The sequence below is a fragment of the Rhinolophus sinicus genome, linkage group LG17, assembly GCF_036562045.2.
Source record: "Rhinolophus sinicus isolate RSC01 linkage group LG17, ASM3656204v1, whole genome shotgun sequence".
Classification (NCBI taxonomy): Eukaryota; Metazoa; Chordata; class Mammalia; order Chiroptera; family Rhinolophidae; genus Rhinolophus; species Rhinolophus sinicus.
In genome coordinates this window covers 22773843-22799591 of record NC_133766.1, presented here as the reverse complement: position 1 = coordinate 22799591, position 25749 = coordinate 22773843, and the positions used below count along the sequence as shown (strand labels likewise).

The window sequence follows — 25749 nt, the reverse complement described above, 5'->3', positions numbered from 1 at the left end:
GCTGGGCGGGAGGGATGGGGAGGAGTCAACTTGTACACGTGAAAAACTCTGGCGGGGGCCGGGCTTCCCCCTTCCTCCTCCTCCTCCCCCTCCCTCCTCTTCCCCACCTTCCTCCTCCTCCCCTCCCCGCCCCTCCTTTTCTCCTTCCTCCTCCTCCTCCTCCTCCTCCTCCTCCTCCTCCTCCTCCTCCCTCCTCCTCCTCCTCCTCCTCCAGCTCAGGTTGCAGCTTCTCCCGGGAGCCGCTCACCTTTCCGGAGCAGGGGAAGCAGCCCCGAACCCGGGCAGGGACCCCGGCAGGGCGCAGGACACGGTGCCCAGCCCCGCGGCCCCAGGACGCGCGCGGTAAGTCCGGCTGACGGGGGCGCCGGGGGAGGAGGGTAGGTCGGAGCCGGGGGCACAGTGGCGCCGGCGAAACGGAGCAAAGGTAACCTGGGTGGCTCTTAAAGGCGCCGCTGCTTTGCCGGGGGGCGAGGGATTGGAGGCGACTGCCTGCGCGGCTGGGAGATCGGGGATCGCGAGGCGTGTTGTGTGTGTGTGCGTGTGTGTGTGGTGGGGGGGCGGTGAAATCCTGCAGAGGCCACTCCCAAGTCCTAGGTGCTTAGGAGGGAGGGCTGTTTTGCACTCTCAGACCCGCACCCCCCAGGGAGTCTCCATCCGGACTCCCTTGGGCACCGAGCTTGGGTCTGAACCCTGGGAAGCAAAGTTTTCCACCAGTCGCGAACCTGGCGCTTTCCAAGCGCCCTTCCTTCTGGGAAGGGCAAGGGTCAGTGTCTCTGGGTGAGGTGGGAACCCGCGAGTGAGGGGCCAGATCGCCTCCTCGAAGGGCTTTCCAGGCGCTGGTGAACTTTCCAGAGCCGCAGGCCAGGGTGGGAGGCCAGAGCCCTGGGGTGAAGGTGGAAGATGAAGCCCGGCAGGTTCCATCTCTGGAAGGTGGGGTGGGGGTGGGGGTGGGGGTGAGTGCGGACCTCTGGGGATTGCTGCCTCCTCTCTCTGCCACCCGGGGACCTGGAGGGGCAGTGGCCCTCACCCCGCGGTAGCCACTGGCAAAGCGCTAATGAAGCCATGGGAAAGGGTGGGCGGTCTGCTGGACTAAGGAGACGTGGCTTGAGGATTCTGCTGTGTGTGGGGAGATGATCAGGAGTCAGAAATGAGAATGTGGGGTGGGCTGGAGGCCTCTGTTCTCTCCGTGTTGGGGGCTGCGCAGGCCTTGTAGTGGCAGTGGGACTGGTGAGACTAATTTTCTGTGCTGTGGGGTCAACATCCTACCAGGCACCAGTGGCCTTCTAATTCTCTCTGAACCCCTTCCTAACGTAGAGGTGGAAGAGTTGGGGCTGTGAGGGGTGGGGGTCAGCTCCCCAGAATCTTAGCCGCACCTCCAGCCCAGACCTCAACAGTTCCCCACCTGTGGCCTGGGCCCTGTGACTCACTAATACCACCCATCGGCTTGCCCCTCCTGTGTCAGCGTCCTGTGAGATTCCGCATGTTCGAGCGGCGTTTTTTCTACTGGGGCTGGGCACACACACAGCACATTCCTGGACACTAGCCCGGAGGAGCAGAATCCTCGAGGACACCAAGGGAAGTCTGGCTGAGAGGGCATCCTAGTCCTCAAAGATCCCCTACCTTTAGCCTGGCCTTGGCGGGGGACTGAGACAATGTGGCTTAGGGTTGGGGACGGTGAGGATGGGTCCACATAACACGGGCAGCAGCTCTTGGGTTTGGATTTGCATCCTGAAGGCTGCCCGAAGAAAGGGTCACCTTGCCACAGCAAAGCTACTGTCTCAGGTTACCCTGCCCCAGCCACCTCCTGTGTAGCTGATGAGCCTGTGAGCCTCTCCCCACCCCTGCAACCTCACTGCCCACTAGCTTCCTGGGAGTCTCCCTACTGGCTGCCCATGCCCTACCAGGAGATGGACCCTTCGTTCTTCCCGAGCTTACTGAGGTTTGCAGAGCCAGAGTAGGCTTCAGTAAATTACGTCTGATTTCTGAATACCTTGTGGCTCCCAATTACTGAGCATTTATGGATGTCACGCAGTGTGTCACGCAGCTCTATGAAGTCGGTGTTATTATCCCCATAGTACAGGTAAGGAAGCAGAGACTCTGAGAGACCAACTTCCCCAAAGTCACAGAGGCGGGTGGGATCCAGCCCACTTCCATCTGACCCTCAGCCTCCTGCTCTCAGTCCCTGCCCCATCAAAGGCGACAGATCCCAGCCCACTCCAGAGTTCTCTGGTTTCACCTCAGGAGAGGAAAGGGTGGGGGTGGTGCTGTGAGTATGAGGCTCCTGTTTGTCCTGTGGGTTGCCAGCTTCTGCGTGGGTCCCAGGAGAGAGGGCACCAGATCTGAGGAATAAGTGGGTTCCTGGTGTGAGATCTCATGGGTTCGGCTTCCTGCCTTGAAAGTCTCCCCCTGGTCCTCCAGGAGATGGAGCTGCCTCTACAGCTGCTTTTGTTTTCTCTCCAGACCCAGACTCTGTCCTCTGCCCACTTGGGCTTTCCTATGCCCAGACACAGGCCCCGTGCCGTGGGGCAGAGCCTGCCTTGGCTCCTCCTAGTTCGTGTCTCAACCTTGCCTCTCCTTTCTGGGGTCACCTCGTTTCGGACTGCATTTCCATCTAGCCCTCCCCGATTCCTTTTTTCCTTCCCCAACTGAGTTTGCCTAAAAGGGAGGGCAAACCCAGGGCCTTGATGGAGTCCAGCTCCAGCACATACTAGCTCTGTGATTCCCATCTCCCCAGCCAACTCCTGAGCTTCTCCCAGCCTCGGTTTCTTCATCTCTGAAATGGGGATCATAATAGGGAGAGTTGTTATGAATTAAATGAAATAACACATACTGCCTGGCACATAGCAGATGCTAAATAACTGCTAGCTGTACCAGTTGGTTATTTGGTGGTTATTTGGAAAGAAATTTCCTATTTAGGGCACTGTGCCTGGCTCTGGGGTAGAGACCGAGACAGGCTTTCCTGATCCCATCAGGCTGGGCCTTTAGACTGTATCTTTCCTGCACTTTCAGACTGGGGAAGAAGGTTCTGTGTAAGAGAAAGGGGGAGGCGGTTACAGGCTGGGTAGAAACCTGCCTGGAGGGGACCAGGAGTCTGTGCTGTGGGGACTCTACACTCTAGTTTCCAAAGGATGAGTGAGGTAGGCACCGGGAGCTGGAAAACCCACAGCTTCCTGCTCTAGGGGCCTCTGGCAGAGCATCTCTTCTTTGGGGTAAGAAGACCCTCCCCGAGTACTTAATTAATTGCAGTCCCTGTTCTCTGCTGTCCACGAGGGGGTGGCTGGCCTGGATCCAGACTCACCGGATTAGCTTCGCCCCTTTGGGAACAAGTCACACTTCTCTTCCCCAGGGCTATGTCCTACCATAACCGCTTCTCTCCTCCACCCTAGACCCTTTACCTTCACCCTCCTGGCATTAGCTGCTGAGTAGGCACTTGCCCATCTCTAGGGGGTGGGAGGAGACCAAGGGTAGTCTTGTCCTGCTCCCCACAGCTGCAGACACACACACAGGACCCGCTCTGAGGCTGGGCTCACAGCAGCTCAGGCAGAGGTCTGGGACCCAGGATCACGACAGAGCCAGTGCTGGGATTGGCAGCAGCTGGCCAGTGGTGCAGCCGCAGGTCGGGAAGGGGAGAGTTGTGGTGCATCTCAGCCAGACCTCTTGTCTGAAGGAGAGCCCATCTGCTCCTGAATTCTCTGCGGTTCCATCTGCAGAGGAGGGCTCGGGAGGCAAGTGTGAGGTTTGGCTTTGAACTGAAAAGGGTCTTGATGCTGCCTGACCACATGAGTGGCCCTGGTGAGACAGACACCCTGGTCTCAGAGACATTGGCCAGAACTTTTAAAGGGACAGTGGTGAGACCCCCCCCTTTCTTGGAACTCTGGATGATGGTCTCACCTGTGCTCCTGCCCCACCCTACTGACATTAAATAGTCTTCCCTGGAAATGGAGGGGTGGGGATAGGTAAGGTGACTATTCTTTCTGTACATGTTGAGTGTGTGTCTCCTGTCCACCATGGGTGGAGGCCGTGTATGGACTTTGGGGTCAGTTCAAATCCTACTTCTACCATTCAGTAAGTGGTTGCGTAGGTGAAGGAACTTGCTTACCCTTGTTTCAGTTTCCTCATTTAGAAAATGGGGAGAGTAATAGTGTTACTTCCTGTGGTTGTGAGGATTCCAATGAGATAATGCCCAGCTTTATCCTAGCTTTTTTCCTTACGTGGCGTGGTCATCGAGAGGTGTGGCAAACGGAGTTAATAGGCCGCATTTGATAGTTCCCAGTACCTGGCCTCTGCTCGATCCCTGTAGAAACCAGAGCTCAGGCCCCAAACTGGGAAGAAAACCGTGTTCTTACGTTTCTACTCTTCCTCACTCTGAGCACCCTCTGCATTTTACCGTTATCATGAGACATTCTGACAAAGCGCCAGAATGATCTGTGCTCATTCCTTGCTTCCCTACAGCCCTCCTTTCCTTGCCTTTGGGGATCCCCTCAAGAACCAGGGCTGCTTCTCAAAGCCCAGGAGGTCACCATGGCTGTTCTTCCCTAGGTCTTGGCAAGACCAGTACCTGGAAGCAGGTAGGTGATAGGCCCTGGGCTGGAGGGTATCACTCTTGCAATCAGCAGTGCGGGGTCTCCCGACCACCTTGGCTAGCAGGACATGGAATGAAGCCAAGAACGGGTCCCAGGGCCGTTCCCTGTTCCTGGCATGGAGGCCTTCGCCAGCCCCCACCCCCACCACTGCTGGGCTGGCTGCCACATTCTGGATGGATGCCAGATTTGATATGGTTCCTTCCCATATCGAAGGTGGCCCTTGAGTGGGCTGCTGATTTCCCTGGTAATGGTGCCTGGTGAAGGAAATGCCACCTCTGGGCAGGTCCTTGCAGTCCCCTCCAACCCTGGGGCAGCAGAAAGGGCACTGAACTCAAAGTCACAAGCCCTAGTCTCAGCTCTGCCCTGTCAACCCAAGTGGCCTTGGGCAGGTCACTCCTCTTTCTGAGTCTTGCCTTCCTCACCTGAAAAATAAGGGCAAAGACCAGGAGATTTCTAAAGCCCCATCCATGACTGTTAGTTTGTAGTTTCAACTTTTGCTGATCCTACTGGCAGGGTGAGCTGTGCTCTGAGACCTGGGGAGGGGCTCCACCTTCTGTTCCTCTAAACTCTGGAGCACAGGGGCTTCCCCCAGCTGAGGCCTGAGTAGCCAGTCCCTGCCACGGCTCAAATGGGCAAGGAAACCCTGGAAGGCCTCCCCCCAGTCAGATAGGAGGAGAAAAAGCACCTCCCAAAGGAGTGGGTGCTGGATTCAAATGCCATAAGGCACTGAATGCTGGAGGGCAAGGTGAACTGTGGCTCCTGGCCAGATCCAGCCTGTTTTTAGTAGATGTCCTGTGCACTGAGAATGGTTTTACAGTTTTAAATGTCTGGGAAGAATTCCATAGAGGAAAATAATATTTTGTGACACTTGAAAATTATATAAAATTCAAATTTTAGTATCCAGGAGCAAAGGTTTACTGGAACGCAGCCACACTCATGCGTTTCCATCCTGTCTGTGGGCATTTTCTACAAGGGCAGAATTGTGTGTTTGCTCCAGAGACCGTATGACCCATAAAGCCTTAAATGTTGACTATCTGGCCTTTTACAGAAAACATTTGCCGACCCTGCTCAAGATAATTATAGTTCTCCCAAGGCTTGCGCTAAACAGTTCTGGAAGCTCAATCTAAAAATACTTTCTTTTCATTTAAAAAGAAGTGTTACTTTTTTCAGCATAAGCAATGAATGTTCATTATGGAAATATTAGATGATGCAAATAAGCAAGAAGACCTTAAAATTACCCATGATTCTGTCCCCGGGGACAACTACAATTAGTATTTTAATGTCTGTCTTTCTGGATTATATGCAGTATTTGTATGTATGTGTGTATATCTATGACAGATGTATATCTAGTACACATACAGCTTTTGCTCAAACTATTTGCTATCTCCGCCTGTTCTGGGCCCAGTGGGGGTATTCTAGTATCTCAGATCCTTGGGAGACATCTAGACAGAGGTGCCCAACCGGCAGTTGGCCCTATGTGTGTGAGGCTCGGGCTCAGTGGGGCCAGAGTCATCAGCACATGGGTGGTGGTTTCCTCCGCTGGAGAGCATGAGGTCACCGGAAAGTGTGTGTAGAGGGGAGGAAACAAAAGGCTAAAGAGGGAACTCTGGGGGTTGCCAACACTCAGGGACAGGTAAAGGAAGTAAGTCCGCCAGAACAGGGAGAAAGAAGGAGGAGGAGGAGGGGCCAAGGGAAGGGAAAACAAGGCGTAGAGCCTAGGACAGTGCCTGGCACCGAGCAGCTACTTGTGAAATGAGAGAGTGACTAGGAGAAATCAGCACCTCCCTTCAGGAAGCCTGAGCTCTGGGCAGCAGGTGCCACTGATGATGAGGGCATTTCGAGAACAGTTGAACAACTGGGAGATGTCCAGAGGCTTCCTAGAGGGGACCTTGGAGACAGGGAGGAGTGGGGAGGTGACCCAGGCTGAGGCAGCCGCCTGGGCCCAACCTCGCAGGAGGGAGGCATCGTGGAGAATGTAGGCCGGGGGTCCTGTTGGAATGCGGGCATGAGGTAGCGTGGGCCAGACTGATGGGTGGGGACGGGGAGTAGAGTATAAATAGGAATATGGCCTAGAGATGCTGGGAAACCCTCCCCTCCTGCCCTCCCTGCTCTTGAGACTGAGAGGTCCCCAGGGACACCAGCACTCGAAGGCCCCTGCCGTTCTGTTGCTAAAGTTGGGCCTGGTGAGAAAACCAGAGCTGTTGACAGGGATCCCATGACAGATCCGTATGTCTGGAAAAAGGGAGACCAAAGAGTGGGTGTACTTGATCTCTATTTCTCCTCCTGCTGATTTGTAGAAGATGGCGAGCATCCGCATCTGTGCTTAAGCAAACAGAGAAGACACAGATGGAGCGCTTTCCTTTGGAATTTAAGGAAGACCTGAGAAAAGGTTCTGGACTTGGGAATTTGGAAAGCACTGGGTGGTAGCTGAGGGACCTTCCTTGGGGGTCTTTAATGGGGTTGCTAAAAAGAGTAGGAAAGGGTCTCCTTTGCCTGGGAAGTGAGGCTGGCTTTGCCTGGAAGCAGGAAGATGTGGGAAGGGAGGTCTTGCTTTGGCTTATGGTCTGGGATATTCTGCGCAGCGAGGACCACAGCTGACAGAAGGGTGACTTATCCCATTGTATCACTTGGAAATCCAGAGCCTCCCCAAACATTGCAGGCCAGCTTTAGCTGGGTCTCCAAAAAAGTCACAAAGAAAATAGTGGAAGATGATATATGTGCCTCTATTTTTTGAGCCTTAGGAAGACAGAGAGCAGAAAAGTGAGTATCAGCAGGGCTGATATGGGGCCCACACAGAGGAGCTAGAAGTGGGGCAGTCAGGAGATCAAGAGGGGTCATCTGTAGGGGTCAAGGCCAAGGTCTGAGCTTGAGTAGTACACCTGACCTGTGGGTATCTGGGAATCTGCCACTGAGGAATGGGAGCCCATGAAGAAGGCCTCAGGGGCCTGCCAACTCCCCTCCCCATGAGCCCTGGAGGCTCCTTAATGCATGTCCGGTTGGAACCTCTCATTAAGATTTCTCCATCCCTCACTGTGGTGTGGCACCTGCCAGCCCAGAGATCTCTACAGGCCTCTCTTAGGGAGTTACTGCCAGGCAGGAGGCTGCCCCCTCTGCCCCAGCCCACCATTTCCCCACTGTGGTCAGGGCCAATAGCTGGCTGGAGGAGGGTTAGTTATGGCTAACTGAGTCCAGTGGGCAACTGACGGTCTCCTGTCAGTCCTCTTGCCTCCAAACAGCTCCTGGAACTAGGAAGTCACAGCATATATTGCACACATTCACTCATGATCCTGTGAGGGCTCGCTCTGCGTCAGGCCCTGAATCAGACACTGGGTATAATGACTCGTCGGTCCCAGTCCTCACCCTAACAAGTTTATAGGTAAACTAGGGAAATAGACAAGTGAACAGGTACAGCACAGAGAGCCAAGGGCTCTGCTTGGGCGTGTCCAAATGCTGTGGAAGCACAGAGGAGGGTCCGTGCCTGACTGGGGCCCGCAGGGTTTCATGCTGGAGAATACATGAGGGGCAGCAAAGAAGGTGTCTAGGAAGACGTCGTGCCTGGACTGAGCCTTGAAGATGTGAGCGCTTGGCTGGCTTTTCCCTCGTCCCTGGCCCACCATCCCAGGGTTCCAGTGCCCACTGAGATCCAGGAGGGCCGAGGACGAATCACATCCTGGGGAGCCTAGGGCTGGTTGGCTGTGCTGCCCAGGCTTGCTCTGATGTGCCCCAAAAGAGGGCAGGGTGAGCCCACCCCGGTGGTGCTCAAGTCCTACCTACAAAGAGTGGGGCTGGCCTCCTACGCAGAAGATAACCCAGAAACAGGTCCCTGGTCTGGCTGAAAGTGAAAGGAAGGGAGCCAGCATTTATTGCACACAGACAGAGTGTCCTGGAGATTCAGGGGACTGAAGGTCTTTGTCCTTCATGAGCCTAATGTTTATACATCTGTAGAGAAAAGAGGCTTAAACAAATCATTATGATATAGCGGCTATGGTCTAATTGTGCCATTTATTCATTCATTCCGCAAACACTGACTGAGCAGCTGGGAGGCTCCTGACACCATGGAAGGCGCTGAGGAATGATGCTGACTGCTCTTGTCTGAAGGACATCACAGTCTAGTTGCAAACATGCACTGGCTGCCCTGGAAGCGATGAGGAGGAAACATCTCATTTTACCTAGAAGAAGGAGGTGCTGTCATGTGCAGCTTCTCAGAGGAAGGACACGGAGTCTGGAAGTGGTTTTACCAAGGGGACAATGAGGAAGGGCGTCACAGGCCAAATGAATGGCATGTGCAGGGATATGGGGCGTAAGTGTGGTTTCCTCTGCAAACGCCCAGCACATTCCGTAAAACTAGACCCTCCAAGGAGGGGTGAGAGCTAAGACGAGAAGCATACGGGGATCACAACACAAGAGGCCTGGTCTGCTGGGCCCTGGAGTCTGGACCTTTTCCTGAGGGCAGTGTTATATTGAAGGATTTTGAACAGGGGAGTGACATCATCAGAAAGCCACTGAGAAAGTGAAGTCTCGCAGCCTGGTGGCAGTTGGATGGGAGGTTAGGTATCATTCGCTTTTAGCAGACAAAGAAATGGAGGTGTGGGAGTCTTCCCAGGTCACAGTGCTATACGTGGGAGAGCTGGGATTTCTTCCATGACTCCGAACTGCTGAGAATTTTGGAGAGCAGGCGTGGATGGCATGTGGCCGTCACTATTGGACATTCTGTCAGGTAGGACACTGCAGGGATGACCCTGAGCCCCAGACGCTCTGCCTCCTGACCAGGCTCCCTGCATCTTAGCCCTGCTTGCTCTCTGAAGGCCTTCCTTGCCTGCTTCCTTCACTCCAAACTGAGGCCATGGAAATCTTCTCTGAGCGCCATCACTGTCCAGAGCATCTGTTCATTGGCAAGGCAACTGCAGGCCTCGCTGGTCTTCCTTGATTCTAGCCACCCAGGAGGCCCCAGGCTGGCAATCTCTCTCATCCAGGCCAGAGCCGGGGTGCGGCGAGGTCAGTGATGAGGGCTCAGCGCTTCTGTCGCTGCCTCCCAGGTCCAGGCAGCCATAAGGTGACTGGCTTCCCCTGAGGTTTGTTGCAAGCTAGGGAAACTAAAGCTTCAAGCTGTGCAGGGTCAGTTAGAGGATGAAGGAAGAGATGCTATCTGCAGGCCCCCTGCAGGCACAGTTCTCACTGGGAGGAGGAAGTGTCTGAAGTCTCAGCTCGTGACGTCTGCAAACTTGGTCAGCCGTGGCCTCTGTTTTGAAACCTGCCCAAAGGCCTGACGTGGCTGAGTGACTGAGGTCGGGGCAGGGAGTGGGCAGCAGAAAGTATCATGAGTATCCTGGCTGGTGCTTAGCCTTTGGTACTGAGAGTCAGACTGTCTGGGCTTCAAAAAGTGGGCAGTTGGAAGTTATACCCTTCAGCCCCTGCCCCTGGGCCCACAGAGACCGAGATCTAAGACAAAACAAAACAAAATAAAACAAAAAGGGATTGGAGAAGCATCTTGTGCCTACCTGGCCCATAGTACATGTGCTCCCTGGGCCGTGGAACAGACAGCCATGCCTGCTGTGCGTCCTCAGCACAAGGCAGAACGATCAAAGCGCCCTGGTGAGGGAGGCACATGAAAAGTCGTCTCGGTGGTCCTGTGAGCTCGTGCACCTTGATGAAGTATGCTCATGGGAGGGTCACTTAGTGGTCCTGAGGGGTCAGGGAAGCTTTTGAAGACCTGAGACCTGAACTGCATACAGGGGTGTGGCCTGGAACAGAGCTAGAGTGGTAGGGAGTAGGGAGAACAAAGCCAGAGAGGAAGGGGGGGTCTGGATCTTGAGAGGTCTTGGGTACAGGCTGGGAACTGGGGCTTTATTCAGGGGGCAGGCTTTATTCAGGGCTTGCTGATCTCCAGGCCGGCTCCCTGGAGGTTAAGTGAAGCTGACACACCACCCTCCACACTCGTCTGTAGCCAAACTTCTGTGAGGTGGAAGCTGCCGCCCGGCTTCCTTGGATGCTCTGCCAACCTCCTTCTCTGCCTCATGGTCTCCCGGTGAGGGTCCCCCCATGTGTCCCAGCCCCAGGGCAGGTGTTAGGTCTGGGGCCTGGCAGAGGTTGTCCTGGGAGTGGGGGCAGGAGACCGGGTCTGCACTACCTGGATGAGGGACCCATGGGGCTGAACTGGCCTGCTGTGTGGCGCTTTCTCCCCTCCAAGGATGGCATGAGATCTGTCAGCCAGGAGCCTGGGTCCTCTGACCTGCGTGGCTCTGCCGAGTTGTTTCAGTGTAAATCGGGGGACCTTACCTGCCTGGCCTTTCCCTCTGGTGGCTCAGGCCTGCCAATAGCTCACCATGTACCCTGCTTCCCACCCCTCTTCCATGCCAGGGTCTCAAGGCACCTTATGGGCTGTAAGGAGGTCTGTGTCTGATGAGCTTTATATGAGGCCTCTTTTCTGGCACATCTTCACGTCTGAGCAGGCGCTTAAGAACAGAAAAGAAGAGAAAGCTAACAATTTCTGGGTGTCTTCCTTATACTAGTGCTGTGTTGTGTCTGCTCACTCAGCATCTCCATTCAGATGTCCACTGGACATCAGACACTGGTCGCAAACCCTACTCCACCCCAGGCCACCCCAACCTGCACTCCCAGCATTCCTCATCTCCATCCTTCTAGATACTCAGGCCCAAACCCTCCCAGTCCCGCTTGACCCCTTCTCATAGCCCATAGACAGTCCTTCTGCGAATTCCTTTGGCTCCACCTTCCAGATACCTCTAGAATCCCCCCAGTTCTCCCCACCTCCACTGCTCCCATGCTGGCCTCAGCCACCACCATCTCTCTCCTGGACCTCTGAGTAGCCTCCAGCCGAGCTCCCTGCTTTTCCCTTTGCCCCGCAGTCTGTTATCAACACCACAGCCAGAGGGAGCCTGTTAAAATCCAAGTGGGATCACATCACTCATCTGCTCCAACCCTCCCACGTTCCACAGGCCCATGATGTGCTCCTCCCGTGCTCCCCTCTGGCCCCCTCTCCAGCCACACTGCTCTTCTCGACCACACTCACTTCTGCCTCAGGAATTTTGCTGTACTGTTCCCTTGCTGACCAGCTTCCCCCAGATGCCACGTGACCAGCTTCCTCCCCCTGCCTATTTGGAATTTTTCTAAGAAGCTGTCACCTTCTCAGGGAGGCCATCCTGACAACCCTATGTAATTGTAATGCCCTTGCCTCTTACACTCTGTCCCTCCTTCCTGCTTTATTTTCTTCATTGCATCTGTCACCATCTAACATACTGTGTATTTTATTTATTTTATTGTCCGTGCTGCCCTCCCCCGGAACCCCCCCCACCTTCATTAGAACATAAATGTAAAGAGGGCAGGAATGAATGTTTTGTTCACAAGATTCTCAGGGTCAATAACAGTTCCTGGTATGTAGTAGCTGTTCAGTAATAATGGTCAAATGAAGGACCAGAGCCAAAGCGAAGAGAGATTTTACAACTTAATCACCATCATACAGCCTGCTACTGGTAGCACCAGAATCTGAACTTGGAGTTTTCTGGTTTTTTATTCAGGGTGGGGGTGGAGGAGACCTGGAGGAGAAAAGAGTACGTATAGCCTAGGCCACAGGCAGGGGTGGTGTGGGGAGCATTCCAGTTAGGAGAAACAAGGAGCGATGTGGGTGCGGAGCTTGACTACAGCAAATTGCTGCAAGATTTTGAGCACGGCAGTTCCTCTCTGGGAGTCTCCACACCCTCCGTGGGCCAGCTAGGGATTGGAGTAGTGGATCTGTACGTGCCTCTGCTAACCTTCCAGGACTCCAGCCCTTTCTTGCTGGGTGCACAGTGGCCTCTGGGCATGTGTCAGTTTCCTCCTGGCCTGGCTCCTCCTTCCTCCTGTGCCACCCACTTCTCTGGCACCACCAGGAAGTTCTGGGCCAGCAGGTGTGTGCCCCGGCAGAACTGGCAGGAGGTAGGCTGAGAATTTTATGGACTTACCTGGGCCGGGGGGCAGGAGGGAAGGCCTGAAGTGCCCAAGAGGGTTGTGCCCCTTTACCATCCCCCCACCCACCCCAGCCAGGCCAGCATCCCTGGACGCCCATCTCCCTCTTCCCCTGGCACCAGTTGCACGGGTACAGCCCCAGATGGCTCCCTGGCCTGGGGACAAAGGCCACACTGTCCCTGGCCCTGGACTGGCCTCAGGGTCACACTGAGCCCTTCTGTCCCCATATGGGGGTGGGGGCAGACAGCACAAGGTGACAGGCCATTTTCCTGCCTCCCTCCCCCCTCAGTCCCCAAATCTGAGGAGCTGACTCTTCCAAGGGAAAAGTGACAGAGGCATCTTGTGTCTTGAGCTAGGGAACAACAGACCATTCACTTCCCAGTCTGCCCTGACACACCCAAGACCCTGCCGGGTTCAATGCCCTGATTGTCCCCAGCAGAGAGGCATCCACTCTCTGCTGTGGTCACCACCCCTGCCACCTGCTCCCCTGTCACCATCAGGAAGTCCATCCCTACATCTGACCTTCACTGCTCCTGCTACAGTGACAGCCACTTCCTCTTGGCCTCTTCTCAGGCTGTGGAGAACAGCTGGTCCCCATCCCTCTCCTGCACTTGGTCCCACATTCCTGCTCTAGTCAGTTGTCCCCAGTTTTACCCTCCCTTTCCGCCCCGTCCCAGACCCAAGCTAGTGGCTCCTTGCTCCTAACTGAACATGAGGAGAGCAGGTGCAATTCAGGGCTAGGTCTCCTTTGCCTTGTAGAAATTGGGGGTCTCTCTCCCAGAAAGCTATTAATGATCTCTTCTCCCCGCCCCCCCCAGGAAAGAGCAAGGGCGTGAGATTTTTGGCAACTATTGGTGGATTCCTGAACCTCAAACCCATCACTCCATCCCATAAATCCCAGACTGCAGGGTGGCTTTATGCGGGAACCCTGTTTTTAGAAGGAGATTGGCTGGCCCCTCTTGGCAGAGGTCATACCTCAGGGACCCAAGTGCCTGACTCCCCCGATTCCCCATGGATAACCATGACCAAACCTGGGGCTTCAGTTTGTGCCCGGCAGACGTTTCCTCCCCTTCTGTGTGTGTGGGGGGTGTCTCCTGTTGCACTCAGCATGCCCTCCGCCCTCCCACCTCCGCAGGTCAGAGGAGTCCCTAGCTCAGCCAGTCAGGCAGTCCAGAAACCTGGACAGATTACCATCCCTGAGTGGACCTTACATGCTTCCCCAACATGTCTCCAGGCCCCTAGACCCAAGCTGGTGGCTCCTAGCTCCTTGCTCCAGGGGCTGCTTTTTAAAACTGCGCTTTCCCTGGTGATGCTGCTGATATTCAGATGACATTGTAAACAATTGATCGGTACAGTCTCCTGTCATGCTGGGAAATATGAGTCAACAGGTAGGGCATGTCTCGGTCCCCTTGTCACTGGAACCCATACGCCACCTCTATTATGAGTTCCCCTGGGCTGGCTGCACACACAGTATGAGGCAGGTGGCTGCCCTCTGGGAGCTCCTGTCTGAGAATCCTGCAGACAGGTGGCCCGAGACATCGAGACGTTGTGTAGAGCCACAGAGGAGTGGCTGAAGTTGGCCGGCAGGAATGAGCTTCAGATGGAGGATCGGGAAAGTCCATAGCCAGGGGGCTTTGCCAAGGCAGCTGGAATAAAAGGAGCTCTCAGCTGCATTTTCAGCAGAGGAGGCCTCCCCAGCCCCTCAGCTCCTTGAGAATAGGGTCCACCCTTTAGTCACCACTATAACAATGCCTGGCACGTAGTAGGTACGCACGCAATCCTCATTTGTTGAGCTGAACAGAGTGAGACTTCAGGGCCCACTGCTAGAGGTAGGCTTAGCTGGCAGTGCAGACCTAAGGCCTGTACTCTGACAAATGCCAGCCTGAGGAAGGAAGGCCTATCCATGCCTAATCTCAGGGCTCAGGGGAGCTGGAGGGCCACAACTTAGCTGCATTTGGGGGCAGCCAGCAGCCTTCAGGTCCAGGAAAAGGATCCTTTCCAGGCTGGCTGAGGACAGAAGGATGTGATCATTAAGCAAAGCAAACATGTTACTGACCCATAATTCCTTAAACCAGGAGGATTCAGGAGGGGCCTGGTTGCCTTGGCAACTGGGTATTGGCCAGTGACAGGGCTGAGAGCATCCTCTGGGAATGAGCTGTGCCTGGTGCATGGGTACAAGCTGGGAGAAGGTGCAGGGTGGCTGCCTTCCATCACAGGGTTGGCCCCTGATGCCTTCTAGACAGGTGTCCGTGGGGGCCCTTGTGGGACCTCTTGGTCCCAGCCCCACTGCAGCTGAGGGAGATGTAGGCAGAGCAGGATGAGGGGTGGTCACTTTGGGAGCTTATGGAACCATGGAGGGGAAGGGGAGAGACTGGACAGACCCAGTTTTCAAGGCAGGACAGAGGAGGGTCTTCGGGAAGAAGCAGTTGCACAAGTCTCTTTGGGAGTCCAGTAGGTGTCCCCTCACTCAGAGGATAAGAGGGCTGCAGAGCTGCAGGGAGAGAACCCTTTCTGGCTGGGTAAGGACCCTGGGGGTGAGCAGAGCAGCACACCCCTCCCCCGTTGTATTCTCTGCAGTGGACACCCCGCCTGCTCAGAACTCCCTGGGGACCCGCTCTGTTTCCGGCCAACTTCTGTTTCCCCTGAGGCCTTCAGCTGTTCCTGACTTCCTGCATTTTAACTGGAGAGATGGGGCGGGGCCAGCTAGGATACACACATCCCCTCCTTCCTCTCTTTCCTCTCTTTTCCTGTCTCCTGGGGATGCCAGAGAGGGACCTCCAGGTATTGGTATTAGGATGAAATGGGGTTTGGACCAGACTCTGTGTCACAAGGGCTCAGGTCAAGCTGATGGTCAGCTATGGGCATCAATCAGTGAGGCTCACTGGCTGCTGACATGTTCAAGCTCTTACACACAAGTTGGTAAAGAGCTGCTGGCCCAAGGGACACCTGGTTCTGGTGCCCTCCCTGCCATGCACTCCTCCTTCCAGAACTCTCTAGACCTCCATCTGGCCCTGGGGAGGCCTCCAGGATCCTCTTGGTACATCATACTGCTCTTATGAGCAGTACTTTGCTGCTCTGTTTGATCCATATTGTGACTATCTCCCCAGGAGCAGAGGGTCCTGGGGGTGAGATTCACAGGGAGGCAGAGGGTTGGGACGTCCCCTCTGGGAGCTCAAAGTTTGGTCGGGAAGACTCAACCCTGCCTCCCAAGTGCAAGACAACAGAGCTTGACGGGAAAATGGAGACCAAGACCCGGAATTCACTTGGTGTCGACCAGCCCTGTTGCCTTGTTGTCACTGCTCTTCTCACTTCTCCGATCTCAGGACCTGCTGCCCGGTCCTGCTGACAATGAACATGATGAAGAACTTTAAGCGTCGCTTCTCCCTGTCTGTGCCCCGCACCGAGACTATTGAGGAGTCCTTGACTGAGTTCACAGAGCAGTTCAACCAGCACCATGAGGGTGAGGGTCTGGGGCCCTCCCCACCCCGGCATTGCCCCCAAGACCCTCTTTGTCCTCCCTCACCACACCTTCACTGCTGGCCTTGTGGGGGCCAGAGGTGGAGGATTAAACCCCCTTCCTTCCCTCCGGGGCAGAGAGGCAGGGAGGGGAGCTGATGCCTCTCCCTCTCAGACCTGCAGCTTGGTCCGCTTGGCGGAGACCCCCAGCCAGAGTCCAGCACCTTCTCTCCCTCAGACAGTGGGGAGGAGCCCCGGCAGCCGTCCCCTGGCATGCAGTACCGGCGACAGAGCCAGCGCCGCTTCTCCATGGAGGTAAGGAGCTCTGGGCTCTGCCCTGTGGACATGGCAGGACACATCCACCGATGTGTGCCCAGGAGAGTGGTTGCCTTGGAGCCAGACTTTATGGGTTCAAATCTCGGCTCTACCATTGATTAGCTCTGTGACCCTAAGCAAGTTTCTCAACCTCTATGTACCACAGTCTCATTGTGTTAAAATAGTCATTATGAAGATTAGATGAGTTAATATATGCCAAGTGTTTACAGCATTCCTGGTACATAGCAAGGGCTGGACAATTTGACTATTGTTCTCATGACCTATATATGTGTACCCAAGTATAAGAAAAATAGGCGTACAGAGTCATAGTGTGTGCAGAAGGTGATGCAGGCCCAGAGAGGGGAAGGGACTGCCAAAGGTCACACAGCAACCCCTGGGCATTCACATACTTGTGTTTCTGGCACATCTTTGAAGCAGCTATGAGCCTGGAGTCACAGCTCGTGGTTTGGCCCTGCTGGCATTGTTCTACAGGGAAAGCCAGACCCAGGGTGCGAGGCAAGGGTCCCACAGCACCAGTTACCCTGGAGCAAACACTGGTGTCCCTGTCCCATCCCGGTCACTGCAGGACATCAGTAAGAGGCTCTCTCTGCCCGTGGACATCCGGCTGCCCCAGGAATTCTTGCAGAAGCTGCAATTGGAGAACCCAGACCTGCCCAAACCGCTCAGTCGCACGTCCCGCCGAGCATCCCTGGTGAGTCCAAGAGGGTCAGAGGTTCACCAGTGTGGAACACACTCTCCCCAGCATGGACACAGTTCTGGTTTGGCCTGTTCCTGCTGAGGCATGTCGCAGTTTCCAGGGAGGTTCCCAAGCCTCTGGTGCCACCTGCTGGCCACATCAGATTCATATAGTCCAACGTCAACATTCATTCCTTGAGAGGGTCCCTCCCACCAGGGCTGGGGCTGAGCCCCAAACCCCCTCTGGGTCGCTCTCCACTGACATGAGATCAGTAGACTAGTTGGCACGTGTTTCCCAACCTGGCTGCCTATCATATTTCCTTGGGAGCATCTTCCAAAACACAAACTCTGGTCCCTACTCCAGATACCTACAGAATCAGACTCTCTGGGTAATGGGGCCTAGGAATCTGTATTGTTAAGGGTTGAGCTATAGGAAGTGTGCTGATGAGAGAGGCCGTTGGGGAGGTGGGTTCTGAACTGGACACTTGAGGAGCAGTGGAGAAAAAGAAACAATTCCTGCCCTCAAGGAGCTAGTAGTCCGAGCTAGACAAACAGGTGATCAAGGTGTAATGAGGCAATCCCAGGTGCCACAGCGCTGGGCTCCATACTTTCCACTGCCAGGGGAGGAAGAAACTCCCACTTTCATGGGATAGAGGGAAGAGAAGAGGAAGGATTTGTGGCTGTCCTCACCCCTGCTACCTGCAGTTGTTCCCTCTCCCCAGTGGGGGTCTCATTACCTTTCTTCCTGGAGGCTGGAGGGGGGAGGTGTAGTGTTGGGGCTGCCGGGGCCTTCAAGCTCACAGGACCCTGTGTCTCTTCCTCTCAGTCAGATATCGGCTTTGGGAAACTGGAAACATATGTGAAACTGGACAAACTGGGGGAGGTAAGAGGCTGGGTTTGGTCTTCTCAGGGCAGCAAGGCAGGATGGTTAGGAGGAGGGACAGGGTCCTCCCCAGCCTCCCTGGTCTGTCCTCTCACTGCCCCTGCCCCACAGAGGCGCGTGATCGTGGCCTGGCACTTGGGCCCAGCTTTGGCAGGTGTTGAGGTGGGCCCAGGTCCTGCAGGAGGGCATAAGGATAGAGTGGCCTGTGGGCTCTGGGCAGGATCTAGTTGTTTTTTGGGTTTTTTTCCGAGTATTTCTTACCTGGGTTCGAATCCCAACTCTACCATTTACTATCTCTGTGGCCTTGGGTGTGTTATGTGACCTCTCTGTTCCTCCGTTTCTTCCTCTGTCAAGTGGAGATTGTAACTGTTCTACCTCACAGGGTTGTGTGAGGACTGAATAAGTTACTATAATGCGCTTTTGTACGGCACTTAGACAATGCCTGGATGTAGTAAGTGCTGTGTAACTATTAGCTGTTTCTGTTACCACTGCACCAGGCTTTGTGTTCAAGGCTGGGGGTGGACGAAGGTTCAGAGAGAGGAGGAAGAGGGCCCTTTCCCTGCAGAAACCCAAAGAGGAGACCTTCACAAACATCAACATCAAGAACAAACTGGCATCGTGATAGAGGGGCACCTGCCTGTTGAGGGCTTAGGGGAAGGACAGCTCACTCTGACCAGGAGGAGTTAGGGACCGCTTCACAGAGAAGTGAAGGGAGAAGAAGTGGGAAGTGCCTGCCAGCCAGTCACAGCCCCAGCAGAGGCACAAGGCGGGGGGCACTGATCAGAGGAGAGCAGTGCCTGAGTCAGGCTGGGGCTGTGGGGTTCTTGTTCCCAGGGCACCTATGCCACAGTCTTCAAGGGGCGCAGTAAACTGACAGAGAACCTCGTGGCCCTGAAGGAGATCCGGCTGGAGCATGAGGAGGGGGCGCCCTGCACTGCCATCCGAGAGGGTACAGCATCCTAGGGCTCCTGGGGGGAGAGGTTCATCAACCTGAGCTGTGGTGGGAGCCTGGGGACAGAAGGTCATTGCTGAAGTGGGGACTTGTTGGGCTGATGCCAAGAAGAGAGGGTGTGAGGGGCATGTGGGGCACCAGGGACCCAGGCAGGCCCGTCTCCCCGTAGTGTCTCTACTGAAGAACCTAAAGCACGCCAATATTGTCACCCTGCACGACCTCATCCATACGGAGCGGTCCCTCACCCTGGTGTTTGAGTACCTGGTGAGTTGGGAGCTTCTCCCCCTTATAGGAGGAGGTCAGGGGGTGGGGAGGTGGTAGGGGTGCCCCGGGCCCTTTTCTACAATCAGGTTCTCAGATGCTCTCAGGCAGGAGTGAGCCAAGGGCCCAGGCCTATGAGCAGCTTTGAACCAGGGACATGTCCCATACCTGGGCTTGGACCCTACCCAGGGAGGGCCTTCCAGCCAGGGGGCAGGGCAGGGCTGAGCCAGGCTCTCTTCCAGGACAGTGACCTGAAGCAGTACCTGGACCACTGTGGAAACCTCATGAGTATGCACAATGTCAAGGTGAGGGCCTCGCAGTCGGGGACCCCCCTTCAGGACCCCTCCGATCTTGGCATCCACCTGTTCTCAAGCCCAGCGTGGGAACCCACTCACCAGCAGGATCTGGGCTGCTGAGGTTGCTCAGACCGTCAAATGGAGGAGGGAGGGAAGGGGCAGTGTCGTTCAGGGAGGACCGGGGACTGTGCGGAGCACCTTACCCCACCACACAGACACACACCCTGTGCCACTGTCTAGCTGTTGATATAAACCCCCCTCTCTAACTCTGAGCATCAGTTTTTCCATCTGTCAGATGAGAGCATGAATTACCTGCCAGGATGAAGGGAGGCTTCTGGGGAAGCTCAGAGGGATGAGTAACCTCTTCTGGTTTTGTGTCCGAGAATCAAGCGCATACGTCCCCAAATAGTGGGCTTCCCGGTCCTGCCTGGCCCCTCAGCTCCTGGGCCGGAGAACTCTTCCTCCTGCCTCCTCCGCACACCTGCTCTCCTGCCCTCTGGCTAAGCTCCCTGGGGTGGATGGGGCCAAAGCGGGGGCTGCAGTGTGGGCAGGAGAGCCAGGTGGCTCTCTAGTACCTCACCCCTGCCCAGGCCCTGTCCCCAACCCCATCCCAGCCATGGGGCAGATGCGCGGGTCTCCCAGATGGGACACGTTCTCACCTTCCACTGCTCCCTCCTGCCCCAGATTTTCATGTTCCAGCTGCTCCGGGGCCTTGCCTACTGCCACCGCCGCAAGATCCTGCATCGGGACCTGAAACCGCAGAACCTGCTTATCAACGAGAGGGGGGAGCTGAAGCTGGCTGACTTTGGTGAGGGCCTGAGCCCCCAGGGCCAGGTGGGGGGCCAACAGTCCCCTGGGAATGAGGCTGCTGTGGTGGGAAGAAGTTCAGTGACGTGTCTGTTCCTAGGACTGGCCCGGGCCAAGTCAGTCCCCACGAAGACCTACTCCAATGAGGTGGTGACTCTGTGGTACAGGCCCCCTGATGTCCTGCTGGGGTCCACAGAGTACTCCACCCCCATCGATATGTGGTGAGTGCGCGCTGTGGGAGTGAGGGCAGGCGTTCCACACTCCAGACACCCTTTTGGTGCTCCAGGGGTCTCTCTGAAGAACTGTCTAGCTTCCTTTGACTAGGAGCCCTGTTGCATCCTGTCGAATTGGATGTTAAAGGGTGAAGCCTGAACCTCATCGGCTCTAAGTAGACCCTGCAAGCCGGGCGTCTGAAACACTACCCCAGGGCCATAGGGGGTACAGGAGGGCCCCCATAGTAAATATGATGACTCTTCTCCAAGCATCAGTTCTACTGAAAATTTTGGAAAGGATATATTATTTTTATGTTAAAATTAACATGCACATTGTAGAATGAAAAATCAGCTCAATTTGAAAGGTAAAACAGGTTTCCAGTGAATGACCACTGCCCTGTGCCCCCGGGTTCTTGAGGAGAACGATTCATGACTTTTCTCTTCCAGTGGGGGCACGCAACGTGGAAAAAGTTTGTGACATCACTGCTTAAAGAACTGTCACATGGGTGCTGGCTGTGCAGACCCAAACCCTACAGAGTGAAAGGGGAGAGGGCAGAGTGTCCCAGAGCCCAGAGAAGCCCCCCGGGGCTGGGCTATGCTAGGAGTCTCCGTGCCCTGGGCCACCCGCCAGCGCGGCAGGACCACTGTGGGGCAGTACGTCGTGGTGGAGCAGCCCTCGGAACCGGGCGCGAGGAGGCCCAGTCTGACGCGCCGCTGCCCATTGCTCCCGCAGGGGCGTGGGCTGCATCCACTACGAGATGGCCACAGGGAGGCCCCTCTTCCCCGGCTCCACGGTCAAGGAGGAGCTGCACCTCATCTTCCGACTCCTCGGTCAGTCTCCTGCGCTCCCCCAGTACGACCACCAGGGGACGCCAGAACTCCGTCCAGCCTGGGCGCCTAAAGGGACTGGGAAGAGTGTCTGCGCCTGCTCACAACAGGGCGAGGACCCCTTTGGTCTTGGCGGTTCTCTGCCTCCACCCCCTATATTGCACCCCTCCAAGTCGCCCTTGACTCTGGTTCCTCACAATGCTCTCCCCACCCCCTCTTGTCTCCGCAGGGACCCCTACAGAAGAGACGTGGCCCGGAGTAATGGCCCTGTCGGAGTTCCGTTCCTACAGCTTCCCACAGTACCTACCCCAGCCGCTCATCAGCCACGCTCCCAGGTAGCCTTACCGCCCCACATCTCCTCCTTGTGGTCCTGGCTGTCGCTCCTGGAAGTGGCCACATGCCCCACCCTCCCCACCCAACCCAGGCCAGGCCTCTGCCAGCTCCTTCCTCCTGCAGGTTGGACACCGAGGGCATCAACCTCCTGACCAGCCTCCTCCTGGTGAGTGTGTCTCCAGCTGGTCCCAGGAATAGGCAGCCAAAGGCAGCGGAAGCCCCAAGACACCCCCTGTCCTCCGCCCACCTCGTGTTCACAAAGTCTGAACTGTCAGTCCCTGCCACTCCCCTCCCCACCCCCAACACCAAGAGGCGCTCTGGTTTCCCCACTGATTTCAAATGGGTTCAAACCCACTTACCAACTGTGTAGCTTTGGGGAAGTTACAGAACTTTTCTGTGCCTGTTTCCTCAACTGCAAAGTGCAATTAATCATTCATATTTTATGAGATGGCCGTGAGGGTAAATTGAGATCATGACACACACTTAATATGGTGCCTGTCTTAAAGTAAGCACACAATAGAGGGTGCTTGTTGGTATTACATATTAATATTGTGGTTATTAATGTTGTGATCGTGGTTGCTTTAGTATCTGCATTCCTGTCCCAAGAAGAGGTCACCCCAAAGTCCTGTTTCTGGTTTTCCTCCTGGCGGGATCCTGAGCCCTGAGACTGCCTTAGGTTGGCTTGGAGGTGGGAGCCGGCACCTGACCCCAGGGGCTTCTGTGCTTAGACGCAGGTCCCTCTCATCGTAGCCACATAACTTAGGGTAGGAATGACACTGCCCAGAGGGGTCCCCGCAGCCCCCCAGCCAAGGCCCAATAGCCTTGCTGTGCCTTTCAGTATGAATCGAAGAGTCGCATGTCAGCAGAGGCAGCCCTGAACCACCCATACTTCCGGTCTCTGGGAGAGCGTGTACACCAGCTTGAAGACAGTGAGTGTTGGGGGAGTTTCGGGGAGGGGACAGGGCCACCCCAGAACCAGGAAAGGGGGCAATAGGTGTGCTTTGAAGAACTAGAACAAAGAGGCCAGAGGCCCTTGGACCAGCTGAGCAGAATTGGGCACATGGTTTCCCATCCTTGAGTTCTCATTTATGACTAGGGACCAACCTCTGTGGAACTGAGACATTGCCTGAAATGCCCAGTTAGGTCTCCTGGGCCAGTCCTAACTGAAGGGGTTCCCCAGCCAGGGGGTGCTCCCAGCTCCATGTACTCAATGGTATGGGGGCCGCAGGCTCTAGGGCCGGCTCCACCCAGCTCTCTCCCTGCCTTTCTCCTCTCTCTTCCCAGCTGCCTCCATCTTCTCCCTGAAGGAGATCCAGCTCCAGAAGGACCCAGGCTACCGGGGCCTGGCCTTTCAGCAGCCAGGTAGGGGCTTGTGCCTCCCCTTCCTCCCCTTATGAGAGGAGACCGGGGCAGGCTGCTCCTCCCTCTCAAGGAACAGAGATGGGGCCTAGCAGCATGGCCTCGCTGATGTTGGCTCCCTTCTGGGGGCCCCTGGGGAGCAGGTTTCCCTATCTCCTGCCCAGGCTTCCTCCTCCAGTGTCTCCCTCCTCAACCCCCACCCAGACAGAACTGGGCTGCATCTGACATAGCTCTGACAAAGGTGCATGCCCTCTGCAAACTCTGAGCTGTCTAACTAGCCTTCACACTGGAGAAGTGTACTTGGTCTCTACAACAGCTGATGGCCTTGAAAGTGACAGGAACTTTCCATGCATTATCGCATTTAATCCTTAAAACACCCCTTGAAATTGGTACTATTAATGCTCCCCACTTCACAGTCAATGAAACTGAGGCTCTGAGAGATTCAGTCACAATTTCACACAGCTCCTAAGCGGCAGAGATGGGATTCGAACCCAGGACTGACTGGCTCCTGAGCATATGCTATTGCTCACTCAATTAGCAGTTCTGGAGCATGCCCTTCCCTCCTGCTCTTGGGCCCCTCCAGCCCAGCCTCCTCTCTGCAGTCCCCCTCTTCCCCTCTGTGCTCCAGGACGAGGGAAGAACCGAAGACAGAGCATCTTCTGAGCCATGCTCACCCTGCTTTGGCCCAAAGGAGGAGAGGACACACTGAGCACAACTGCGGGCAGGGTGTGGCCTGTGCGGCCCTCGGAGGACTGAGAAATGAGGGCTAAGGCCGGCTCAGAAGACCCCTTGCAGCCCTGCTGGCCACAGCTGTTTCCTCACCCTGATTTCCACATGCCTCCCAGGTGGATTTGGCCTGGATACCAACCCCTCCATCGCCTGCCCTGGGCTGGCCCTGAGCTGTGTCCCTGGGAGGGGCTGAGGGGGTAGGGAGGGACTTCGGACCCTTTTTCACCCCGAATCCTTGGGCACCAGTGTGGCACCGAAAGGGACAGGAGAATCCAGCCACCAGGTTGAGCACTGTGCCCTGGACACAGGTACCACCATTCCTCCCCCGGGGACCTGCCTGCCTCACTAGTCTGGTAGCGCCCCTTACAGGCACCTTTCACCTTCCCCTCCGTGAGCAGGAAGTGAAGTGACATGGCACCCTTTCCAGGACCTTGGAATTCTGGGTGCCCATGTATGTGCCAAAGTCCACCCCTTTCCTGAGGGGTGGGTGTCCCTAGAGCAACAGGGGGAATAGTAGCCCCACCCGCTTCCCATTCCCCCCTCCTCACCAGAGGCCCCGCGTGCTGCTGATGCCCAGCTGAGTGCAGAGGTGGCCTGGTACCACCAGCTGTACTACCACCTCAGCTGGCTCCCACCATCTCCCAGTCTGAATGGTATTGCCTTAAGTTGGTAGGTGGTAGAGCACTCACTGCCCTTGCAGCTCTGACGCAAGCTCCTCCTTGTCCACTCTTTCTGAGAGTGGCTCCTGCTTGTCACCCCTGAATGCTGATAAGCTAGCCCTGGGCCAGGGCCCTGCGGACGGCACCCAGATACGCAGGGTCACCCTGACACTGGTGCCAGGCTGGCCTCAGCTCCTTGGGGCTGGTGCAGCCTCCCCAACCCCACCTTCCCAGCCTCCCCAAAGGGTGGTCACAAGAGGGAGAGTGCAAATGCCCCAGCCTGAGGTATGAGGATGGGACAGGACAGGCTTTGATCCTGAGAGCCCCGCCCAGAGGGCTGGGAGCATGGGGGCCGCGGGCCCTGAAGAAGGTGCACCTCAGCACCCCTATGGATCATGCCTCTTATAATCCCAAGGGTGCCTCAACCCTTGGCTGAACCTTGAATGGCAACGCCAAGGGGAGGCCAGGCCCAGGCTGCCTACAGCAGCCTCCTACCCAGCCCAACCCCCTCAGCCTGAGGAGCAGCCCTGGAGGGTCTCGGCCTCCCCAGGAGTCCCTCTACTTTCTCCCCTTTGTACTGTGAATGTCCTGTGATTCAGCACAAAGGCAGATGCTATATTTAATTCATGTTGCACAGAAAGGAGTAGGCAGTCTCGTGCAGAAAAGCTGAATTTGACAGATTGATGCCAAAGACAGGCCTTCTCCAGGCCTCAGGAGTGTGGGTGGGCATGTGTGTGCATGCACATATGTGTATATACATATGTATGTATATAAAGTGGAGCGAGAGTTTGGTTTGTGTGTGTCTCTGAACCCACCTGTTCCGCAGGAGGGGTGCCCTGCACCCTCCATGTTGTATGCTGGATGCTGCTGCATTTAGGGCCAGAAGTCAACTCTGGGTGTTAGGGAGTGGAGGAAACCTGGGACTCCAAGCTCCGTTTCAGGCCTTGGCCCAGGTTGGTTGGTGCCTGAGGGGATAAGCCCAGGGGTTAGGGCCCAGTACTGTTTTCTGCAGTGGGCAGGTGCAAGGTTACCTTCTGCCACCTGTGACCTACACCTCTAGCCGAGTGCTGCACTTGGCAATGGAACTGGCTGCCCCGCTTCACAGTTCCAGGGGAGGGGGATGGTGGGGATCCCACAAGCAATAGAGGCAGTACAGTGTGGGGGTCAAGAGCAAAGCTCTAGTTGCAGGCTGCCTAGGCTGCAATCCTGGCTTCACCACTGCCTGGCTGTGGGACCATATAACATGCTGCTCTGTGCCTCACTTTACCCTTCTGTAAAATGAGGTGGTCATAGGATTAGTGTAGAGATTAAGTTGATATTAGTGTGGAGGTAACACTTGAAAAGCTCGCAGAATTTATTGCCCACATTGAAGGCACCACATAAGTGCTTGTTATGTCATCTGTCGAGGGTGCAAGCAGGCG

General features: G+C 55.7%; 1 protein-coding gene across 5 annotated transcripts; it reads left to right on the top strand.

The window, feature by feature from the left end:
* The first annotated feature begins 203 nt into the window (after positions 1 to 203).
* Positions 204 to 25119, top strand: CDK18 (cyclin dependent kinase 18). Of its 5 annotated transcripts, XM_074322471.1 has the most exons (18): positions 204 to 342; positions 4453 to 4568; positions 8620 to 9300; positions 15866 to 16002; positions 16174 to 16313; positions 16900 to 17025; positions 17836 to 17892; positions 18727 to 18841; positions 19014 to 19108; positions 19348 to 19410; positions 20086 to 20209; positions 20309 to 20429; positions 21154 to 21251; positions 21478 to 21583; positions 21705 to 21747; positions 22420 to 22510; positions 22866 to 22943; positions 23569 to 25119. In XM_074322471.1, the coding sequence occupies exons 4-18, from the start codon at positions 15891 to 15893 to the stop codon at positions 23601 to 23603; spliced, it is 1404 nt and encodes a 467-aa protein (XP_074178572.1). In that variant the 5' UTR covers positions 204 to 342; positions 4453 to 4568; positions 8620 to 9300; positions 15866 to 15890; the 3' UTR covers positions 23604 to 25119. The 5 variants fall into 5 exon arrangements, with proteins under 5 accessions (XP_074178572.1, XP_019608057.2, XP_074178573.1 ...); XM_019752498.2 differs by lacking the exon at positions 8620 to 9300; XM_074322472.1 differs by lacking the exon at positions 4453 to 4568 and having other exon boundaries at positions 205 to 342.
* Positions 25120 to 25749: the final 630 nt, after the last annotated feature.

What these genes read in the sequence shown, in the direction of transcription:
- CDK18 (XM_019752498.2), top strand. Translation starts at nt 15,891, where the DNA reads ATGAACATGATGAAGAACTTTAAGCGTCGCTTCTCCCTGTCTGTGCCC. An exon ending in CTGCACTGCCATCCGAGAGG is followed by an intron (nt 18,842 to 19,013) that starts GTACAGCATCCT and finishes GTCTCCCCGTAG; the next exon opens with TGTCTCTACTGAAGAACCTA. An exon ending in CCCTGGTGTTTGAGTACCTG is followed by an intron (nt 19,109 to 19,347) that starts GTGAGTTGGGAG and finishes GCTCTCTTCCAG; the next exon opens with GACAGTGACCTGAAGCAGTA.